At 40.9% G+C, this 21,475-nt stretch overlaps 1 protein-coding gene across 3 annotated transcripts in view; it reads right to left on the bottom strand.

Annotated features, from left to right (window-relative positions):
• Positions 1-21,475, bottom strand: part of SEMA6A (semaphorin 6A) — a 117,826-nt gene that overhangs the window by 31,492 nt on the left and 64,859 nt on the right. For 2 of the 3 annotated variants that reach the window (XM_086770412.1, XM_086770413.1), the window contains exons 7-17: positions 21,288-21,378; positions 18,212-18,331; positions 17,061-17,149; positions 15,936-16,153; positions 12,956-13,087; positions 9,992-10,147; positions 8,436-8,612; positions 7,591-7,731; positions 7,415-7,495; positions 5,456-5,514; positions 3,600-3,620 (exon numbers count right to left, since the gene is read on the bottom strand). In XM_086770412.1, coding sequence (XP_086626538.1) covers positions 3,600-3,620; positions 5,456-5,514; positions 7,415-7,495; positions 7,591-7,731; positions 8,436-8,612; positions 9,992-10,147; positions 12,956-13,087; positions 15,936-16,153; positions 17,061-17,149; positions 18,212-18,331; positions 21,288-21,378 — 1,285 coding nt within the window. Of the gene's footprint in view, positions 1-3,416; positions 3,468-3,599; positions 3,621-5,455; positions 5,515-7,414; positions 7,496-7,590; positions 7,732-8,435; positions 8,613-9,991; positions 10,148-12,955; positions 13,088-15,935; positions 16,154-17,060; positions 17,150-18,211; positions 18,332-21,287; positions 21,379-21,475 lie in introns of all 3 variants that reach the window. The other variant, XM_086770411.1, reaches the window with a different exon arrangement.

The following is a 21,475-nucleotide window of genomic DNA, read 5'->3' as shown; positions in this document are numbered from 1 at the left end:
AGGCAACCCAGTCCCGACCGTCTCTCACACAGCCATTATTAAACCTCTACAATGTGCTCTATAGCTGGCAACTTTTCCTTTACACCATTTTTAGCACTCTGACTGTGTAAATAGACTTTGCTGCAATTTAAAGAAGCTTTAGCATATCTGACACATGGCTAGTACCTCTATGTTAATATCAGTTAATACCTAAAGATCTAAAAAAACCAGTTCTGCCTTTGTTTTAAAACAAGCCGTCTGAAAGCCTGCAGACACAGTGCTTTTCAAACTTCTTTGTTTAAAGCAAACATGTAAAAATCAAAATAGACACACTTTTAAAAAATCTGTTTTAGGTGCTTCCATTATTTGCAAAAACTTTTCATTTGGAGTGCTGTAATCAAGTAACAGAAGGAGAGTAAAAGCACTTAGCGTCTACAGGCACGGATAATGATTCAGAAGTGCTGCACTTCTGTAACTATAGCTCATTCTGAAGTGCACTTGTAAAATATAAGGAGGCTTTTTTCAGGTTTAAAACAAAGACAGGGATTCAATAAGTATTTGATAGTTGCTCTAATATGCACAAGTCATTAGGATCTCAGAGGTTAAGATGTCTGCACACTATCCTATTAACAGCTATAGCAACCTAATTAGACAATTAAAGGGAAAGGCTAAATCAATACTACAGAGGGAGAAAGGACTATGACTAGGGGGTAAAATAAGGGCCCAATTCACTAAGAATTGATGTTTCCAAAGGTAATTGAAGCTGCTTACAATTTTGCAGAGGAATCTAGCCTAATATCCTTGTTTAAATATGCCGTTCTTGCATAATTTCTCTGCGACCTTCTGCAGCCAGACCTTCAGCCTGCTATCTTCTCCTTGGGCATCGTAAGGAACGCACTTGAACAGTCAACCGGGTGGACTTTGCACTTTACTTGCTTGCAACCGATCACATGAGACTGCCCCAGAAAAGGGAGGCCACCTGCCAAATTCAGGGTGAGGCTGATGCCAAGAATCAAAGATTAAGGGCTTGGTTCTCCTTTCATTCACACCACTACAGATTGGCACTAAGTCTGCTGAAGTGAGCTGATTTATTGTGGAGTAAATCAAGGGACTCAGGCCTTTAAGACTTCTTTTGCAACTGGAATTTCAGATGCCTTTGGATATAATTAGCTCAGTGGATCCAAAAGCAGCCTGAGCATTCACTTGGTTGGTATTCTGGTATATCCCAGCATTCTAAGGTTTAATCTATTATGAAATACCATTTACTTATGCATTTAACTGTACTCAATAAGATTAAAATGCACCATTTACAACATTATCGTTTTCTCAAGAAAAAAATTACTCAGAACAGTCACTACAGTTAGCAAACACGGGCATGTTTACTGAGACTGGTTTACCACCTCATGCTGGAATTTTTTACACTCCTCATGTGGAAAGTCAGTAGAAGTGACTAGCACATTTCCTTTCATATTTTGCCATGGTAGGTGAAAAGAAAGTCTGGCTGCAATAATATCTGAATAGGTATTTTATCTAAACCCATAAAAGGAAAAGCTGACTTGCCTACAGACCATGGTACAAGGATGTACCTGAGGAGGGTCAAAATGAAATAATCTGTTAAAGACAGGGCATGAACAGGAATCAGTGTTAATGCTGGGTCAGCATTTCACCATTGCACCTGGCTGTAGGGTCCTACTTCAAGAGCTACGCTAATTGATGGAGCCTTTCTTGGGCTTGACATACTTGGGCAGTAAAACAGATTCTTTTGTTACCTGTACTACCTGGGACTGCAGCTTTTTTCACTCTGCTGCTCACTTGAATCACTTTTCTGCTTTCTTGGTCAGATTAAAATGTCAGCATTTGCTAAAGTCTTTGCTAATATGGTAGCTGTCATGATCCAGACCCACAGCCCCACAGCTATAACTATGCAGCCTACAAATGCACGTAAAAGTGGAAACCTAGAACATTTCTGGCATATCAGCACTATGCCCAAAGCCATTTTCTTTAACTTTACATTCAGCTGTATGGATTTTATTATTACTGTTCTTTAATTACTGCTCTGTGCACTGGAAATATAGCAATTTTCAAATGAAAGAAAGTACAAGCTGTATATGCAGATGAAACCATGAGTCTTCCATACATTATGAAGTCTCAACTTGTCTTTGATCTTGTATATTCCCTTCACTGGTTTTCATTATCAGACTTTCAAACAAGTTTCACCTGCACATTTTCCATTTCCTGGTAATAAACAACATGGGGAATTTGATTTTAATTTTATAAATGTTGAACAGTACTACTGTGCCTCCAGTTCTTTATTTTCTGCTGTACTGAGCTGTCATTGGTTCTGTTTTGTACCTACATATTTTGCAGGCATGAGATGGAAGGATAAATTAAATGTTCATCACAACTGCACACTAACCTACCTCTTGCTACATTCAGCCAAACATATGGTTAATTTGCCCTAGCTCTGATGAACTGCTAGTCTTGTACAGCCTTAAAGCAAGCTCCCATCCCACATGGAATTTGCCATTGACTTAACCGGGAGCAATACCACACATCCTCTTAGCTTGTGAATACTCGTCTTTGTTCAGGATCTCTATAAACTGTTGCAATATAAGTCTAGGTTTGAATTTGAAGTGAGTATTTATTCTGCAATAACTCCTCATGAAGACATTTATTCTGCACTCCAAGTTCCAGCATAATCCATTTCCAAAGATACAAAACAAAGTGGTGTAAAGTACTGCATGCACGGTTTAACAGCTGTCTCATGGGAAACTGCTACCCTAGGCTTGCAGAAATGCCCCTCTTCAGCTTAGGTAATTTAATTAGCTGTGTGAATCTCTCTTTTTTTTAAAAAAAAAAAACCAGGCCCCATTCAGGCATTAAGATACTGCATGCATGGACTTATCCTAGAAGTGACAGGAGCCTTCAGGAATTGAGGCATAACCCAGTCTCAGCTCACATGGGTAACAAGTTAATTTTCCTTATGAGAGATCTTTCTGTAACCCAGGAACAGTTCTGCTCCTTTCCCTAAGGTATCTCTGACTGGCTGCTGTAGCAGTCATGAAACCAGCCTGGATGACTCAGGAGTGGGATGCGTGCTGCTCTCTTGTTTTTCCTGGCAAATAGGTAAGATGCGTTACTGGACCCAAGAGTTCCTTTGTCTGACTGTTAAGATGAAGCATGCTCTTAATCACGTCTTCTGGCATGCCATTAAAATAGGCCATATCAGATTTCAATTCAATGGAGACAGTTTTGAGGAGGACTAGAAAACAGATTGAAAATCAAGAGGTATGACTTAATCCTAGTTGTGATTAGTGAATCAGGCCCTCAAAACCAAGACAAAACAAGTAAAAAAGGGTTAATGTCTATTAGAATACAGGAACTACTAGCTAACACAAGGATCTGGGGAGAATTTTTAAAAACACCCATAAACTGACCATACACTGTGTCGTAAGACATTTCATGATCAGGTGAAGCAGTTGAAATGTCTATGAACAAAATAAATTGGGAAGAAACATTAAGTAAAACAGAAGTATGAAAATAATTAAAAGTTTAGTAAAAAGTGATTCCTCCAAAATGGATTTGCTGTCAGTAAATAATGAAACTAAGAACTTCCTTACCATTCAGGGCTACGAAGGAATCTGAAAGACAAATAACAGGGGAAAAATAATTATTTCTCTCTCTTTTTTTTTCTTTTTAATAGTTTGCTGCTAGCAACCTTTTATGCTTCAGCTGATATTTATATGTATGTGATTAGTACCCTAAGGACACAGGCAAAACTAATATTCAGACATACCCAAAAACAGTGTCTGGCTTTGAAAGTGTTCACGACTGGCCCTGTGCAAGGGATACCAAGTGGGAAGGCCCGTGTCCTCCCTGCCATGCTTTCTTTGCAAGATCAAGTCCTAATCTAATACAAGGCACCACAAGGGATGCAGCCAGCAAGGTGAGTCAATGAGGACAAAACTCACAGGACCCAAGACCACATGAAGTAATCAGATCAGCTGAGTTAGCAGGGAGTGAAGTCTACCCCTGTGCAGTGTCAAGGTTCAATGCATCAATCAGGGCTAAAGAGGGATTTAAGCAGGGTATGGGCTTTGTTGCTCTCTGCACAGGAGCAGATCTCTCTCCATGAGCAAAATGTGCTGTTTCTGAATAATTTCCTCTCCTTCTTTTATATTTAACTGATATCCGGTACACTCCACTCCTGCCTAACCTATTTGCCCAAGGAGACTAGAACTGGCTGAAAAGGGCAAAGTTGCACTAGCTGGGAACTGACCTGATTTTGGTGCTAACCCATTTTACAGGGAGCACAGAAGGGACTATGTGTATACTTCCTTCAAAAAACTTAGAGACAGCCTACGTAATCCTATCTTAGGGCAGAGGCAGAGTGACGTGTAGCTACGATGGAGGGGCATGCAGAGGCTGAAATCCTTGTACTCCCTCAAGCTCAGTGATCATAGTAATAAATGTCTCTTGAACAAGGATGCACAAGCCATGAGAAGGCTCTGGCTTTCTCCAGGGCAGCTGGCCTGCACTGTATCCCACAGCACACTCTATCTCACTGTTATTTTGCTCTGCATTCCAAAAGTAATGACTCTCTCACTGTACATTACTTCCTCAGCTTCAGCAGTTTTATTGCATCTACAGGCATCAGTGCAAATTGCACCCAAAAGAATGTGATTGTTGATTTCATAAAGTTTATAAATAATATTCGGGGCTCAGAATTAAACCAACCTTGGAAATAACATTTGGAACAAGAGCTGTCCTGAACACAGATGTTGGTACTCCTCAAGGCTCAGAAATCAGCATGTAAGGTTTCTTTGCAGGCAGTGCAAGCTGTGCACTTTTAAGCACCTCAGTGCAAAATGTAAGTGTTTAGAGACTATGTTTAAGCTTCCAGCTCACACTATCAGTACATAAGGTTTACCATTAAAATTTCTTAGGCAGGGTCAGTAGTGCCTGACGCCTTAATACCACTATGTTGTCCAACCTGTGCGTAAAATCCACTAAAATTCACAAACTAAGTAGTTCCCACTTGTTGATCTTGATACAAAGCTGAAAATACATTTCACTGTTTCCCTGTCCTGCACGGGAATGTAGTCCAAGTCACAGCCTACACCAAGAAATTAAGCCACTGCTGTACATCTACATAAACAACCCAACCACCATGGCTAATGAAGACAATGAACACTCAATTATGTCATTGTTATAATCAATATCCTCTAGAACTAAGGTTTTGTCACTACATAACCATTTTGAAGTCCAATGTTTGTATAAATCACACTAATTGGGCTATTTTCTTTAAATACATTTAAACAACCATTCCTCTTCTGAATCTGCATCATTAGCCACAGTTGCTGTCCCTGTTGTGGCTCACATTGCTACAAAAGAACGCCCGACAGGTAATGGTGATTTGAGGCATTCAGAAGGATGCTGTGACACATGGTAAATAGAGAGTAAAAGCTTTGCTTACTTTGGCAGTCACCCAGGCCATCTGTATTGCCATGTTCTATGTCCTGTTCAAATGCCAGTCTAAATAATAGAGAGAAACAAAACAGTATGAATAACAAGAGTCACAGCCACAACCAGAAAGAAATTATCATATATGCAACTGAAATAAAGCCCTGCCATGAAACTGGCTGTTTCTTTGGACCTTCCACACAAAGGCTGAAAAATTGCAACACTGACATTTGAGTTATTTATCATTGCTTAATGATTTCTTGGTTTCTGGTCTTTTTATTATTACTGTTTAAAAATCCACTGAATGCTTTGTTGTCAAGGGAGGCAAACAGATTCGTATTTTTTAAACTGTCAACTCTGTAATATATGATATTATTAGGACCGATTATGATCCTACCTTAATTTGTCCATATAGTACTCAAGGGGCTCTGATACTTTGATGTGAGAAGGAAGCTAACCCATTGGGTAGGTACTGGACGAGGCTGCAAGGCGTAAGGTCCAGTCCACAGAAGGCATTCCACTGAACTCAAGGGGCTCTACAGAAAAACGCTCTGAGGCTTTTCTAGCCGACTTGCCCAGTTCATGCTCCTAACCTCTGCCTGTGACTCTGGATAACTAGTGAAGCTGCTCTTCCAACTTCCTGTACAGTCAAAGATGAATGACAAGAGCTTTGGAAAACCTCCAACACAAGCCCTTGCCTACATGAGTTAGGATCCTGCCCTTGAGCCATAATTACCTTTGCAGGCACCTCATTCCCAGCTCCATGTTCTTAAAACTCCTGCTCAACTGTCAGCTATTCCAGGAGGGCAGCTAACATCTCTGCCTTGTGTTGGCTAGTTTAGAAGTTCACCAGACATCTTCACAGCTGATCTGGATTTCCTTCCTGAGTGCTATGTGCTAGACAGAGAGCAACCTGCCTTGCTTGCCTCTGGACTGCACCACTGCGAGCTGCGCTGCCTCTGTCTCTGTGATCTATTGATAAACACTTCTAAGAGGAAGGTATGGAAGCCCCCTTCAACTTGCCATCGAAGTGCAAAAAGACTTGGGCACTTCGGGAACACTGAGAAAACCTGATATGGACACAGGTGCATTTTAACATTACACTACCAAATATCTAGCCAGAGCAGTCCACACTGTTGTAGTAAAGTATATACAGATACAGCTATAGCATCCCCAGTGGACAAACCAATTTGCATTGAAATAGCAAATTAAGAACAAGACACAAGCACAGGGTTGGCAACTCAGCCATTGTATACTGAAGATCTGTACAGAAGGGAGGTTAAATGGGGGCAGCTGTGGAGCTGTTGAGGTTGAGGGATGTCTGCGCTACATTTCCACCACTACCTTGAGGAAGTGTAGCTGTACCTCAGAGTGGGCAAGAATTAGATGTGTTGGATGTGGCCAGGAAGTGAGAGGGTCTGCTCCCTACAGGGAGGCTTTAGTAACCATGTTTAAACAAACCTTCATAGACTTTCATTATTATAAAATAATTAAATTCTACTGTTAAGCAAGGGAAGATCCAGCACTTCTCTGAATCTGCTTTAAGCTCTTACTGTGCTCTGTGATTCCTCTTAGTAATGCACAGTAAATTAGAAGGACTGGTTTTGTTTTCAGTGGACAAATTGCTTCAGTAATTTAATTTGGATACTATTGCCTCTTTAATCAGCTGTGATGGCTCCAGTGTGGGCTGGTCCAGACATACCCCTCCAGTTCCCTCCTTTCAATAACACACGGACCTTAGTACAGCTCTTTCATTTTCTTCTTCCTTCTCTTTGAGCTGTTACCAATCAGCTGAGAGTTCACGTCAAAAAAATTTGTGAGACATTTCAGAGGTGAATGCAAATAAGGTAGAAGCAAACATTTCCCACATTTTTCCTTCCCTAAGAGCCCCACGTTTCAAATAGCTCTGCCCACGACCGCCTGGCGCCACCGCCAGAGCTTCATGGCCCGTCCAGCCAGAGCCCTTACTCACTTGGAGCCAAGGACTAGCTGTGTGCATGCCCCGCTCTCCTTCACCCATCCGCAGTAGGGGTCTCTGGATGCTATGCAGGCCCTTGAGAAAGAAGAGCACAAGGTGGCATTCATGAGCGCTCCCGCCTTCCCCATGCCTGGTGCGCGGGCTTCTGACAGCCACCGGAAAACACGTACTTTTTGCATTTGCCGTGACGCTCGCAACGTCCCAGGGGAACCTTGATGACACAGGTGGAGAAGGCGACATACAGGGCGCTGCTGGGCTTGTCAAGCTGCATGCCCACGATCCGCTTGTCCTCCACACCGTCGTAGCTGCACCTGATTCGTAAAAAAAGTGTGATAAAGTTATAAATGGGTTCTGCTGGGAAACCAGATGAAAACTGAAGCTGAAAAAAAACCCCAAGAACTCCCACAAAAAAAAAAAAACCTGAGAAAGGTAGAATTGAACAAGCAAAGGAAAAAGAACACAACAGCCACTAAAAACACTGGTAGACATACAAGTGAGTATTAAAAATGCATGGGACAAGGGATTAAGAGGTGGAGAGAGGCGGCACACCAGACAAGCTTTCTGAGGGCCCTTCACTTCTTGTGTTTATTCTTCTCCAGCACTCAAAGTCGCTGAAATTTCTGCATGATTATGGCCCACTTCAAAGCCCCCTTAGGCATATTTGAGGAAGGCTGAAACGTGGGAAGTTTCCCTTGGAGAGCAGCTTGCTGGTTGTTATTTGGAGAGGAATTAGGTTTTTTATAGGATTAGAAAATTAATCTTCTTTTGCAGAATTTAGCTTTTAATTATCCATCAACTGCAGCATAGGATAGGCTATTTTCTACACATACTTGAATAAAAAATATCTTATTGCAATGTAGAGACTGATAAGCAGACATCCCTTCCCCAAACAATTTAAAATTGCTCAAAAAACTTGGCTTCTCTAACCACTTCCCTTTTCGTGGGACAACCTACTCTCTGGGAAATGCGAAGTTCAAAGTCACCCATACATGAGTACAATGAATCAGATACACACTTTTCAGGATTGTAAACGTTCATCTCCTCCAGGAAAAGGCTATCATTTAAAAAACCACTGTTTCCTGTCCGTGCCAAGAACTTCAGGATGATTCCCTTCTCCGACCCCAAGAAAACCATGGTGTAGTTCTGAAACGGCCCAGCAGCAGAGTCCACGGCAATTTTGGTCAGGCGATACCTAGAATAACAATACAGCATTTGGCATCACTTGGGATTAGATTGCCATTTATTTTATCACTTTTTCCACTTCAGATAACTGTGTGGTAGCCTTCCAGCAACCATATAACATATTTAAGCACTTTTCCTATCTGAATAAACCTTTAAGTCAACACAGACTGTACCAGTTTGACTCCCTAAATGGCGGGGAATTTTTTGTGTGTTTGTCTGCACGTCCTTATGTCCAATAGCTAGCAGAAGTGTTTGCAGAAAGCCAAAGCGGTGCCTAATGGTCTGAGGCCATTAGGAATTATCCTTCTAATCAAAAGCAAAGCACTAGCCTGGTGACTTCTTCAGGCAGTGAAAAAAAAAATCAGCACAGTGAAATTTTTTATTAATTTCAAGCTCTCCCACATTAAAAGTAGCAATAATGATTGAAATACATTCAGCTTTTTTTGGCAGGAAAAGCTGTGTGAGTGCAATAGTGAGATGCCAAACATCATTTTACCTCACTAAAATCACACAACTGCCACTAAGCGAGTTCAGTGCTGAGATGATATTGAGTCTTAGAATGACACAATTTACTGAAAACAAGTACTGATTATTTGGTACCAGTTATCTGGTACTGGTGATCAAAGGGAAGTGCTCTGCAGAGCTTGCTGCTCCTGTCTTTGTTGGGAGGTACAAAGTCTGACATAAAAACCTACACTGCCCAGCATAGAACTCTACCTCTGTATGGAGGAGGGGAGGAAAATTCAGCAAAAGTTGGTCACAATATTCTGTTCACAACTGGAGGGCTGATAAGTAGCATAGTGACCACAGCAGAGGGGAGGAATGTATTTTGATAGGAAGGGGAAGGTGTATTTAAGCCTTGCTGATTTATGAGTCTTTGTTCAAATATCTTCATTATTATTTTTCTCCTGTTGCCATAGAAAGGATACAGATTATGTGATTACTCCTGCTTGTACACTTCTGTAAATATTAAAACATACCAGTACATATCCCAACAGACATCTTCATATCCTGTGAACATATCCTGGCAGTCATGTTTGTATCCTGTGTACATATCCCTGGGCTGTCTGCTGATCCTTGCCCAAAGCTTTCTACAGAACTGTCTCAAACACTGATCCATAAGCCAACAGGCGGGTCAACCTTTTCTGCACGGCATTTCCTCCAAGATCCTGTTTCAGTACAGCATGGTTGGAAAGGACTGAGTTTTTTTCCTATCTTGAAAGCTGCCCAGGGAGTTCTGCGGCATCTGCTCAGTGCTGCCATCATTCCTAGCTGGATTCAGGCCCAGCACACGGAGGATGTTTACAGAGTTTGAGGGTATTCTAAGCAAGACTGTTAGCACATCTTGACAGCTACAATAAGGACAAGAATCCATTTGGAGGTACGTACCTAACCATCGTTCTCAGGAACCAGGGTCGATTGACAATGGAAGGTACAGCTTCGTCCATCAGTGGATGCGTTTTGATGAAGTTCAGAGTATCATCGGGGAACTCGTTAGAGGTGACATATTTTTCTAATGATGTAGAGCCAGCACAGCAACCAGGCCTAAATAAAATAAGAGGGTAAAGCCAGAACACTTATTTGATGCCTAATGCAAATCTCCTTTTGTAATGAGGCCCTCAGTGAAATCTGAAGTGCATTACAAGGGTTTAAATGGAGGATTGAGAAGTCTGGTGGACTTGTTCAGCCCCTCAGGGGAAGCCTAAAATCCTGCTCTATCCTTCGCTCCAAAGGACTTAACATGTCACCTAAAAGCACAGAGACATTTTTTCAGCAGGAATGTGACACACAGAGTGTGTAGTTCATCCACTCACATGGAACCTCATCACTGCATGTGTCAACTTGGCTTGATGCTGCCCACTAGGCACAGGTGCTTTCTGATCTGTAGCCTGGTTGGCTGCTCTTTCCTGGAATAAAAGCAGCCACTAACATACAGAAGGAAGTTGACTTTTTCACCATGTGTGAAAGAATGCTGCTTTCAGTCTTGCTGGTAAAAAGTGGACTAACTGGAGAAGACAACCTAGCAAGCATCCATACAGATGTTGGTTTTACCCTTCTTTCAATATGGATGAGACAATTTAAGTATGGTAGCACATTGAAGACTTTCACTGAAACGTTATCTAATCATTCTTTGACAACTTGAATGCAAATCTGCTCACTCTAGTCCTACAATCTACCCTGCTTCTCAGAGGTAACTCAATGTTCCTGCCTGGACAGGTGATCGCTACACAGAAAGCAGCAAAATGCTTTGCCTGCTATTAGCATTTTTTGGGTTATTTTCTCCAACAAAAGGCCTGTTTGATCCCTTTTCCTAAAGCATTATGATTCTTCAAGCCTTCGAGCCACCATGAGATGGGAAGATGAAAGATGGACCACACACTCATAAACACACTGCAGTGTCCAATTTTCATCTGCTCTGACGCGGGTAGAGCCACTGACTTCAATGGAGTAATGCCAACTTGAACATAATGTAGCGGTGGTCCTTTCATATCTTTTGTTCTGATTTAGATAAATATTCAAATCTTAGGTAACTGAATGTTATGTAGGAAGGTAGTACAGGACTGGAGGGGTCTAGCTGGGTCAATGACCCTGGTCCCACACAGCTGCACAACGAACAATATACACAGAGACTGTGTGCTCTGCCTCTTCATATCCAAAATATTTTGGTTGCCTTGCACATAGAATTAGCTATAGAGTGAGAGAAGGAGAAATCAAGGGCATCACCGGTCTCCTAAGTCCTTGCAAGGAAACTAATTCATGAGCTGACTTTCCCAGAGAACTCTAGGGAGCAGCCTCTGGCACCATGGTGCCCAGGGTTTCTGTATATCTAATCTGGAGTCCTATTTCCTCCTAAATCCTGATCACATGATGAGATTAAGCCTGTTTTAATCTCAAAACTGGTTTAATTGAGTAAACATAAAACTAGGTAAACCGTGCTGTGCACCTCAGCCAAAAAGGGAAGCAAGGCCCCTGAAAGGCTCCAGTATGTTTCTGATAAATGTCAGGATCAATAGGAGCACTAATGTTTCTGCACCACACTGAGATACTCAAATAAAAATGATCTCGTTTCAAAGGTGTCTTGTGCCTCACATGCATTTCAACATGAGTCGGAAGTAATGATAATACCTATTAAGCAGACTGATGACCAAATGTTACATGAAAGTGTTCACCAATTCGGTTCATGTTTTCTCCTACTGTCTTAGAAGGAGCAGTATTATCTTCATCATAACTGTTAGCCTGCTATTGGCTCATCCCACAAACTCACAATACAATTTTCTCTTCTTCCTTCCTACCAACAGAGATTTCTCTTTCTCCTTTCCCTGCCAGTGCTCTTTATCTGAGAAAATTCCAGAAAAATGACCTTGGAGCCCTCCTGCAGCCTTGCACTACCAAGGTAGCCCATCATGTCAATGAGTTGTTGAAACACTGCAAAAAGGAGAAGAAAATCCAGCAACGGTGCTAGCAGGTGCCTTACTAAGGCTCAGACCGAAAACAGACACAGAATTTACCAGATTTTCCAGCCACCTCCAGGCTCTTCCCTTGAGTGACAATCTCAGAATAAAGACAGCACTGGAATACTATACTCAGCAACTCTAAAACGTGATGGGCCAGCTCTGGATTTAGGTAGAAGCTCAGTGGCCACCACAGAGCTTCAGACGTGTTTCTCTTTTGAAGCTATGCAAGATATCACAGGTAATGTAAAACATACACTGAAGAGCTAGAGCTTGACTGAGATAAATTAATTTGCTTTATCTACATTCATATCATACTCTCAGAGCAAAATGCCACTGGTGTAAATGCTTTAACAAGTGGCTGTCAACAGCAACTTGTATGGAACGGTTGCTTGTAGGAAATACGAAGAGAACTTAATAGAGGAGCCACACACAAACAGAAGGGAAGTGGAAGCATGGAAAACAACTCATAGGAGGAATGAGGTGAACTGAATCTCCATTTTGATGGAATGCTGGTTTTTTGCTCCCCATGATGCATCCTCTGTGGCACATAAATTGCGTGTTAACTGCAGAAGAGAAAACTGCAGAACTGGTGCAGGCTTTGTAATGAGATGCATCCATTACCGAACCAATTTGCAACAGGTGTGTAACTCAGACCACTCTTAAGTGATACGTTATTCTGACCAAGCAGATCTGACACTGGCCTGATTTATGTCATACAATTTTTTTTCAAGTGGAAAAATCCTCACTTGCATACCTTAGACCCAAATGCAACTCAACTTTCTATTTTACTGTTATGTGTATCTTCAATTGTATCTGCACCGGACAAGGCTGTTCAGATTGTCAAAAACCTCTGTGCTGCGTGCAGGAGCAGAACAACATCACTCCATGTTAAACGTACCTGGGCTTGGGCACTCGTTCATCAGGAACTGGTGTCCATGTGGAATCTGGAGACTTCTGTTCTTTGAATCTCCCAGTAAATACATTGGCAATGTCAAGCATGTCATAGGCACAGACTGCAGAGCCAGGGATGCTGCAAAGTGACATTTTCCAGAAATTGTTACTCATTCTGCAGTTATGCATAAAATCTTGAGTGAAAAACATGCTGTATAGAAGTCTTCCTGTCACAGGCTACTCAATCCTGAACTCTGTAACCTCTGAGTATTGACAGGAAAAGCCAGTCCCATGGAAAAGCCTGAAATATACCAATCAGCAGACAGCTTCTGCCAGCACAATTTGTTTCAAAGACTCTATAGAAAGAAGTAATTGCCATAATCTTGAAGAAGGGAAAGAATCTGGGAAACTCTGCGTACCACTGGCAATGCATGAGGAGTAATAGCCAGTCTCATTCACAGCCCATTACTTGGAAATTTAAGTTCTTGTAAGTCACAACAGCTCTCGGTATTAATCCTCACAGTCCCTGTCATACCTCAAAAACACACAGCAGACAGTTCAGAAGTTGGTGTTGATCAAACCAGGAGCATGCTGCAACATGCTGTTGACCCAACATTTACACTTTATTACTCCATCCTCCCACAGCCTGATCTCCAACAATTTTTCCCAAAGGAAAGGAGTTAACTATGCTCAGGAATTTGCTTAACTCAATGAGGTGCAAAGAGTTTATAGAAGCAAATTCAATTTTATTTTTACATCGTAAAGTTGTAAATTTCAACTTTTTTATTATTGCATGACAGCATTGTCTAAATGTAATTATATCCTTACCTACCTACTTTCTGAAAGGCTTAGGGGTTTCCCATGGTCAGTCACTTGGAAACATGAATTATTCATTTATCCGCCTTTCATTTTTTTACACATGAACTACTGTATTTGTGTCTGACTTTCACTACTTGATTTTAGCAGGTAAATAGCAAGAACACAGCTGGCTAAGGCTTTAAATTCTGCTTTCAGCTAGTAGGTTATTATACACCAAATAAAAAAATGTAGAAACAATAATACTGTTACAGAGGATAAAACTAAACTCATAAAGGTATATAAATCAATAGGAAAATAACTGTTTGAATATTAAAAGGTTTAAAAATGCTTGTTACTGAAGGAAACAACAAGTCAGGAGACAGTATGAGTCTTACTTTGATCTCCACAGACTCTGTTTTTGTATGGAAGGAAACTTCAAAGCTCTGTATTAAAGTGATACTGCACAGCAAGAGTTTTAAATGGAGGCAGCCATGTGTATGGCGATGTAACGGTCGCTCAGAGGTATATTTGGGCACAGACAAGACGTCACCCTAAAAGACACCTCAAGAATGACTCCAGCTAGATTTTGCATGTCGCTGAATTAAGCCCTTAAGAAAAAATAACCCTAAAATCTGGAGGTGTACTATACAGAAATAAAAGCACTGAGAACTGTGCTCAACACTAACTCCACAGTGATGGAGGGATCGCTGTGATAAGAAGAGTGCAACACCTTCTACTCTTGAGGATGGCAATTTGTGGGTTGGCAGTGTGAAAAAAGCCATACAGATGGAGTACTATGGGTCACAGCCAAGTCATCTCCCAACCACTAAACTACAACCCACCACCAGCTCCTACCCTGGTTGACCTCATGTTAGACTGGGCAATCTCTTCCAGTTTACTCTAGGGGGAAGTTTTATTCCAGAGATCAAAGACATTTGTTGCAGCTTTTCCTCAGTGAAGGAGGAATAAAAGAGATGTATACAAGTAAGAGGTAGGTCTGTTAATGAGGTGTCTCCAAGCCTCTGTGCCTTCCTGTCATCTTCAATGTCTGGCAAAAAAATGAGGCCTATAAAATAGTACCTTGATTTTAACACCAAGTACTTAGATTTTAAAATGTTTAAGAAAAAGTATGATTCATGACATGTCACAGGAAACACTAGCAGAGCAGGAGGACAATCCCAGTTTTGAGATAATCTCAAGATACAATCTGTTTTCTGATGCTGAATCTCTGTTTGTTCACTTGTTTTTATTAAGCCAGTTAGCATAAAAAGAGATCATCTTAATTTAAATTCGTATTACCCATTGGTGGCATAATTATTCCACTGCAGTTCCTATCTCGTTTTGATGTCAAAAGCAGCGATTACACATTACAGGCCGGGGCTCACTCTCATTTGAAGTCAGTTCTGTGCATGACCTCACTGAGGTCAGGCTTTGACAAGAGGTGGTGAGTGTACAGCAAAAACAGATGAATTTCGGCAATAAAGTTCCCCTTTCAGGTCAAACGTTACTCTATGAACCAGGAATATATTTTTAATTAGAATGCTACTATTTTTTTAACTTCTCTGGGAGACCTCAACAATTAGAGTTACTCTTCTAATAACTTCTAGAGAAACATGTTATAATGTGTAATAGTAGTAAATTCTTTGCAGATTAACTGATGCTATTGGAAAATGATGCGAACAATGAAATACAAGTGTCCTCCCGAGCCAGCAGGACAGCATAGGATCTTGACTTTCCCAGCAGAAAATGCAAGAGTCAGTAGGGATGCATTAGATAGAGGGAAGGAGTACTAACATGGTTCTTGGGAGTTTAGATGCAAACAGGAAAGACGGAGTCCTTTCTCAGTGAGAAAAAAAAAAAAAATCCTTTTTGAAATAACATTCTGCAAGTTATATGCTGCAAAACTTCTTGGTGGCTGGTCTGAATTATTCCCATGTAGAGAAAAGTACGTCCAAGGAATATGTCCAGACAGTAAATGGCTGAAAGCTGCTCTAAATTATCAGATATAAAATGCAGTAAGCAATATCAGGGTATCTTAAAAGTAAATACAGACTATCCGTAAGTGTGTGGTACATAATAATTACATTGTATGAGCAATCACTTCTCATATCTTCATAAAGTAAAAAGAAACTGTAGTGAAAAGCAAAACATAAAAGCAACAGAAGGTAAAAGGTTATTGCGCCTATTACCTATTATATGGAGTAGAGAAGGTTGCTAAAACAACATCCCGGCCATTGAAATGGATAACATCTGTAACTGCCTGCAGTATGTTAAAGTAGAAGTGTGAATCGCCAGGAACGGAGCAGTTCAAACGAGCCTTGAGAAAGGAAGTCCACTGTTTTTCCAGCACTCTCTGAGATCCTCCCATGTCATTTTTGCAAACCTGAGCCACCCTTGGGAAAACTACCTGGAAGGAGCAGAGCAAAAGTAATGGAGAAAATGAAATGTTTGTTCAACTAGAAGACTTTGTTGGAATTCTGCTTTTAAAACATTTGTAATAGCAGAACAAGGTGCTTAATTTAATCCCATGTTTCCATAATCTGCGACAAATAAGAAACAGAGAAAAACTCAGCTTTGGAACAGTGTGCAATAAAAGATAAGGCTGTGGCATTTACTATACAGCCATAAATCCTTCAGGAGATCTGTTCTCAACCCATATAAAACTCATTTCCACACAGACTGCTTAGCTTTCTATTTCCCCAAACAAAAGCACATTTTATATTCACAATCCCTGCAACCCACGCTGCCTGCTCTGACTCTTGTGTTTTCAGCACTTAAAAACTATGCAAATCTTGCTGGGCTTTTATTCCTGCCCTCCACCTTTGTGACCTTGGTCAGCTTTTCTGACTGCTTAGTCAGAAAGCTATTGTGAAATTAGCAAAAATGCAGAAAGTGTTTAATTATTCTTTGCAGAATGGAAGAGCACAAAATTCTTGCCCCTGTTTACTCAGCACTCCAATTTAAATTTCTTAAAGAAAAATATCTCCCTGCTTTGGAATGCATTTTTAGCAATTATCTACTACGCTGAACTAACTACATTTGCCTTGTGCTTTTCATGATTTGAGAAACGAGATTCCAGCATACACCATCACTGTAAGAAACCACCCTTCTTCTTTTCAAGACAGTGCAATGTTTCACTCTGACCAACCTTTTGGCTTGAGCGACAGGAATCTTCTCAAAATGATGACCTTGTCATCATGATTTATGGTTCTCATTTCAAGGTCACTCCTAACAGCATTGGTCCAAGAATAGCATATGTTTTCCTCCTCCTGAATCTGACAAAGTCATTCGAGGCAGTGTTTTTTTTTCCTTACCTTTCCCATGCTGTTGTACTCCACTGCTATTTCCCGGAAGAAGAAGTAAATGTAGTTGCCATAGTCCACTGCCTGGACGAAGTATGGTTCTAGGAAAAAAAAAAAAAATCCTGTTCAGGCACTATGTACAGCATATAGCATGCAAAGAGAAGCCAAATATATTCACACTAAACATCCAAAGGCGAAATGCCTGCATTAGGCAAACTTGCTCAGTTTTCAGAACGAGCAGCATCACCACAGCAGAAGAATCACTGCCTGGGGACAGGACAGTTTGGGATAAGTTTGTGCAACATTACTGCAAGGTGGCAAGTGGCAAGTGTTTGCCACTAATATGCCTGCCCTGCATGGCATACGAGGAAAGGTAAAGAGGCAATATATAATGGTGTGCCTGAGGGGTCCAAGCAGTGCTCTTTATGGCACGCAGGCTGTATGCGGAGGGAATAACAAACCATGTAACTGCTTCTGCCCACACGTGTCTGTAGCAGCAAGCAAAGTGGGACAGCTAAAGTCGACACCTGGCAAAACATTTCCGTATGCAGAAAAAGACTTCAAACTATGGCTTTGCTCCTTGTTAAAATCACTCCAAATGCTAACTATTCATAACGCCTACGTGAAGCTAAACAGCACCGTTCTTAACAATGAGGGCATTTAGAGCACAGAAATTGCCTAATTCAATGGCAGCTGTATAGTCCCTAAGAACCATAAAAGAAAGGCTTTGTGCGGTATTCCCATAATTATATTTTCATTGATGAATCTTAATGTTAGAGGACAAACCCTCTATACTTCATGAAGCCTTGACTGTTACCTAACACAGTCCTGGGGCAGGAATATTTTCTAACACAACCCAAGCATACCAAGCTCTGCATGTTCCAACCTTTACATCCAACAGCTGTAAGCTGATGGATTTCAGCTTGCAAAGCTCGCTGGAATATATATTCTGATCTACCATGCTCACAGTTTCTGTTAGGTCCAGTAACTTGGGGTCAGGAGAAGAGGGAAAGAGATAAACAGAGCAGCGTAAGTAAGAGATTTAATCCAGTTCCTTCTTTTTGCCAGAAAGTGTTGGTGAAATGAAATGACAGAGAGGTCTGCCAGGAATCCCAGACTCTCATCAGAGATGCCACTTTTTTTCGTTTTGCTTGTTTATCTACCTTTCAACCACTTTGAGTCATGTTTAACTGTCCGCAGAGTTGGGCTGTCTCCAAGGCTCCGGTATATGACTGCATCTATTGCGAGGAAGTCGGTCACTGTGGCAGAATACAGCTTTCCCTCTAGGGAGGAAGGAAGAAGAAACAAGGAGCAGGGGGAGCATTAGAAATAATATAATTGCTTTCTCTCATCAGTCAAATGAGATGGAGCAAATGAAATCATCATAGTCTCCTTAGGAACACTGAAGGGAAAAAGCCCAGCTAGGTAAATGGGGCTGAGCACTGAACAAGCAAGTCATCAGTTTTCAAAATTATTATTTCAGAGGGATGCTGTGGCAAAAGAAACCTTATGGAGTAATTCTTTTCCAGTTAAGGTAAGTCATAGTGAATCACCCTATCCAGTTTCCTTCCACATGCCTCTGGTTCAACGCTGATAAATTCTGCGTACGTATGTGAGGAAATTAAATATGGGGAAGCCGCAACAGAACTGTTAGTTTCAACTGGGAGCGCAAACCAGACAGGTCTTAGGGGCTGTCAGCTAATTGACACTTATGCAAATTTCTTCCTTTGAAAGCACTTCTTCTCTACCAAAGATCATTAGCAAAAAATTAAATAGTGTTCAGGTAGCCCAGGTGAAACAGGGATGCAAAGAGATGGAGGACAATTGCCTTTCTATGTTTCTCTTTTAAAATGTGTTTTAGGCATTTCCTGCATGAAATATGCACTCCTCTCTCTTAAAGAACCGGAGGACATGTGCTAAGAAAGGGTCTACAAAATGGCAAGGACAACCAAAAGATGCAAAACTATCCGGAGGTAAAAGCATGAGCTCCAACAACATTTTAAAATGCTATTTGTTGCTTAATCTGTTTGTAGGTCGTGACAACCGTGCAGGGCTGTTTTCATGTGTGAGACACATCTTGGAACATGATGTCTGGTAGGAGCAAAAGCATTGCAGCACAAGGACGACAACATGTGTCTCTGTTGTGTCTACACAAACATTGGAATGGCCTACATCTCCTTTGACAGAGATTATGCTGAGCACCAGGCCTTGAAGGCACCAGCACAGAAGACACACCCAGGACAAAGCAGAGAGGCTTCTATTGGTCAAGCTCTCCTCATTGCACTTACAGACAATGTTTAATTTCAGCTCAAGATTTAAAAATCAGACTGTTTTTTATTAGCAGAACTGTACTCTTTGTTTTGAGCCCCACAATTCCCATCACTATTTGGCTATTTAAAAATGGGCTTTTTTTTTCTTAGCAAAACCAGAAAAAAAATACAAAAAAACCAGATACTAAAAACAATTTTAAAATAGAATAAGAAGCTGAATTGTTTAGACATGGATATTTGAACTCATGTTAATACAATCACACATTTGTTTTCTTTCCTGCCAAGTTCCTGAAGACCATGTGACCAACTACAACTCACACATTTCAGCTGTAATAGCTACAGACTGCAAGAAGAGCCATATTCATGTAAGTGCACCCAACAGACTCAGATGAGCTGGATTAGTGCCCTAAACTGATCTGAAACTGCTTTTCACTGCACTCTGGAAAGTTATCATGAGTACCGATACGTACGGCATACGAAACAGTGATTTTCTGAAGCTAGCAGGTTTATAGAGTATACTCTACAAGCATTTATTTGAACAATATAAAATCTATTCTGAATCATAATTAAAAAGTATGATAAATTCTATAAATATTCTTTTTATTTTCAAGTAACGCAAGGACTTCTTCGGTGACGCAGTGGGAGTCACCTTAAAAAACTTCAGCTGCATGCAATATAAATGTTTACATTACATCGGTCAAAAATGCTTTCTTGGCCAGTATAGTGAGAAATGCCTTTCTGAAAGGTGATTCCGGCTGCCCTAAGGATAGCGAATATGAAACACATGGGATACATCTTTCTCTGAGAGCGTCTCTCTTTTTCCATCGTTTATGAATTACTTGCTACAATCAGAGAATTTCTACTTTATGTTCTTTTGACTGTAATTAAGAAATTACATACTACCACCATCATCATCACCACTATTTTTGAAACAAAATGACCCATTTATTTATGCTATAGAGAGTAAAAAAAAAAAAAAATTCAACCTGCTGTAAAATCTCTCCTTTGTGAGGCAGATGATGCCACCTCAAACACAGTAGTGCTTAAAACAGCCCTTTGGCCACAGACTCAGTTGAGAGTGGCTGAAATACTTGCACACTCTTAAATCTTCAGAGGAATAGTATTTCCACACGAACACACAGCCTCTGCTTTCCAGCATCTGCATTCTAGCATCGCACCTTCTGTATATGTATACACATACTTCTGTATTGTCTTTACCACCTATTTTACAGCCAAATCTAAGAAAAGATCAGCAGGGCTCACACTAAAAGAAGTTCAGTAAAGAAACAATTTCATCAGGAATTAACGAAGAGAGGTACAAAAATACCACACAATCAACAGCCCAAATTAACCCCGTTAATAAGCACTCTTATTTTTTTAGCTATTGCAGTAGAAATCAGAGTTAACTGTATTCTGCTGCATAAATCATCACTAACCAAAACACTTCTCTCTCCTTTGTCTACCACAGCTGGTAACACCACATTGAGATGTTTTCTGCTGTAAAATAAAATCACGTTCCCTTTCCTTCTAGATCTAGAAAAGGGCACATCACAGCATGTTCCCTAACTTCCTTTTATTATGGAGGTTAACTTAAACTTAGAGTTGTTAAAGAGCATATCCTGCCCCCTCCTTATTAAAGTTCACACAAGCCTTGGCTTTCATTGACTTTCACAGAAGCTGGATAGAGCCAGAAATGGTCCTCACACTGGTCTGGCATCACACTATCATGAATCCAGGAAATATACTGAATCAGGAAATTGAGGCTTCAGGCAACGTTTATGATAGTGAAGGTAATATCAGAGAAGGGAAGTGCTTCCGTGCTACTGATTTACTTACGCCCCCTGTTTTTATTCATTAGTCTCTCCCTTTGCCACCTTTAGATGTTGGCATTCTAGACTCAAGAGAGACAGTGCTATGGCAAGCCTGGGATGCAAGACAGTGAGTAAAAACTTTATCTCCATCACTTTACCTGCGAACAATGCAACGTTGGCATGCTTTGCATCATAGGGGCACCTGGCCATTCCACTGAATTCATCTCCCAGGAACTCCAGGGTATCCATCTGAAAAACAGAAGGGAGCTCCTCAGATAGAGAAACAAAACTTCTTACCCAGGATGAGGCTTACAACAGTGTTTCTTCTCTTCTGGGCAGGGAGGAA

The sequence above is a fragment of the Chlamydotis macqueenii genome, chromosome Z, assembly GCF_036417535.1.
Source record: "Chlamydotis macqueenii isolate bChlMac1 chromosome Z, bChlMac1.mat, whole genome shotgun sequence".
Taxonomy (NCBI): Eukaryota; Metazoa; Chordata; class Aves; order Otidiformes; family Otididae; genus Chlamydotis; species Chlamydotis macqueenii.
This window is presented reverse-complemented; position numbering and strand designations above follow the sequence as displayed.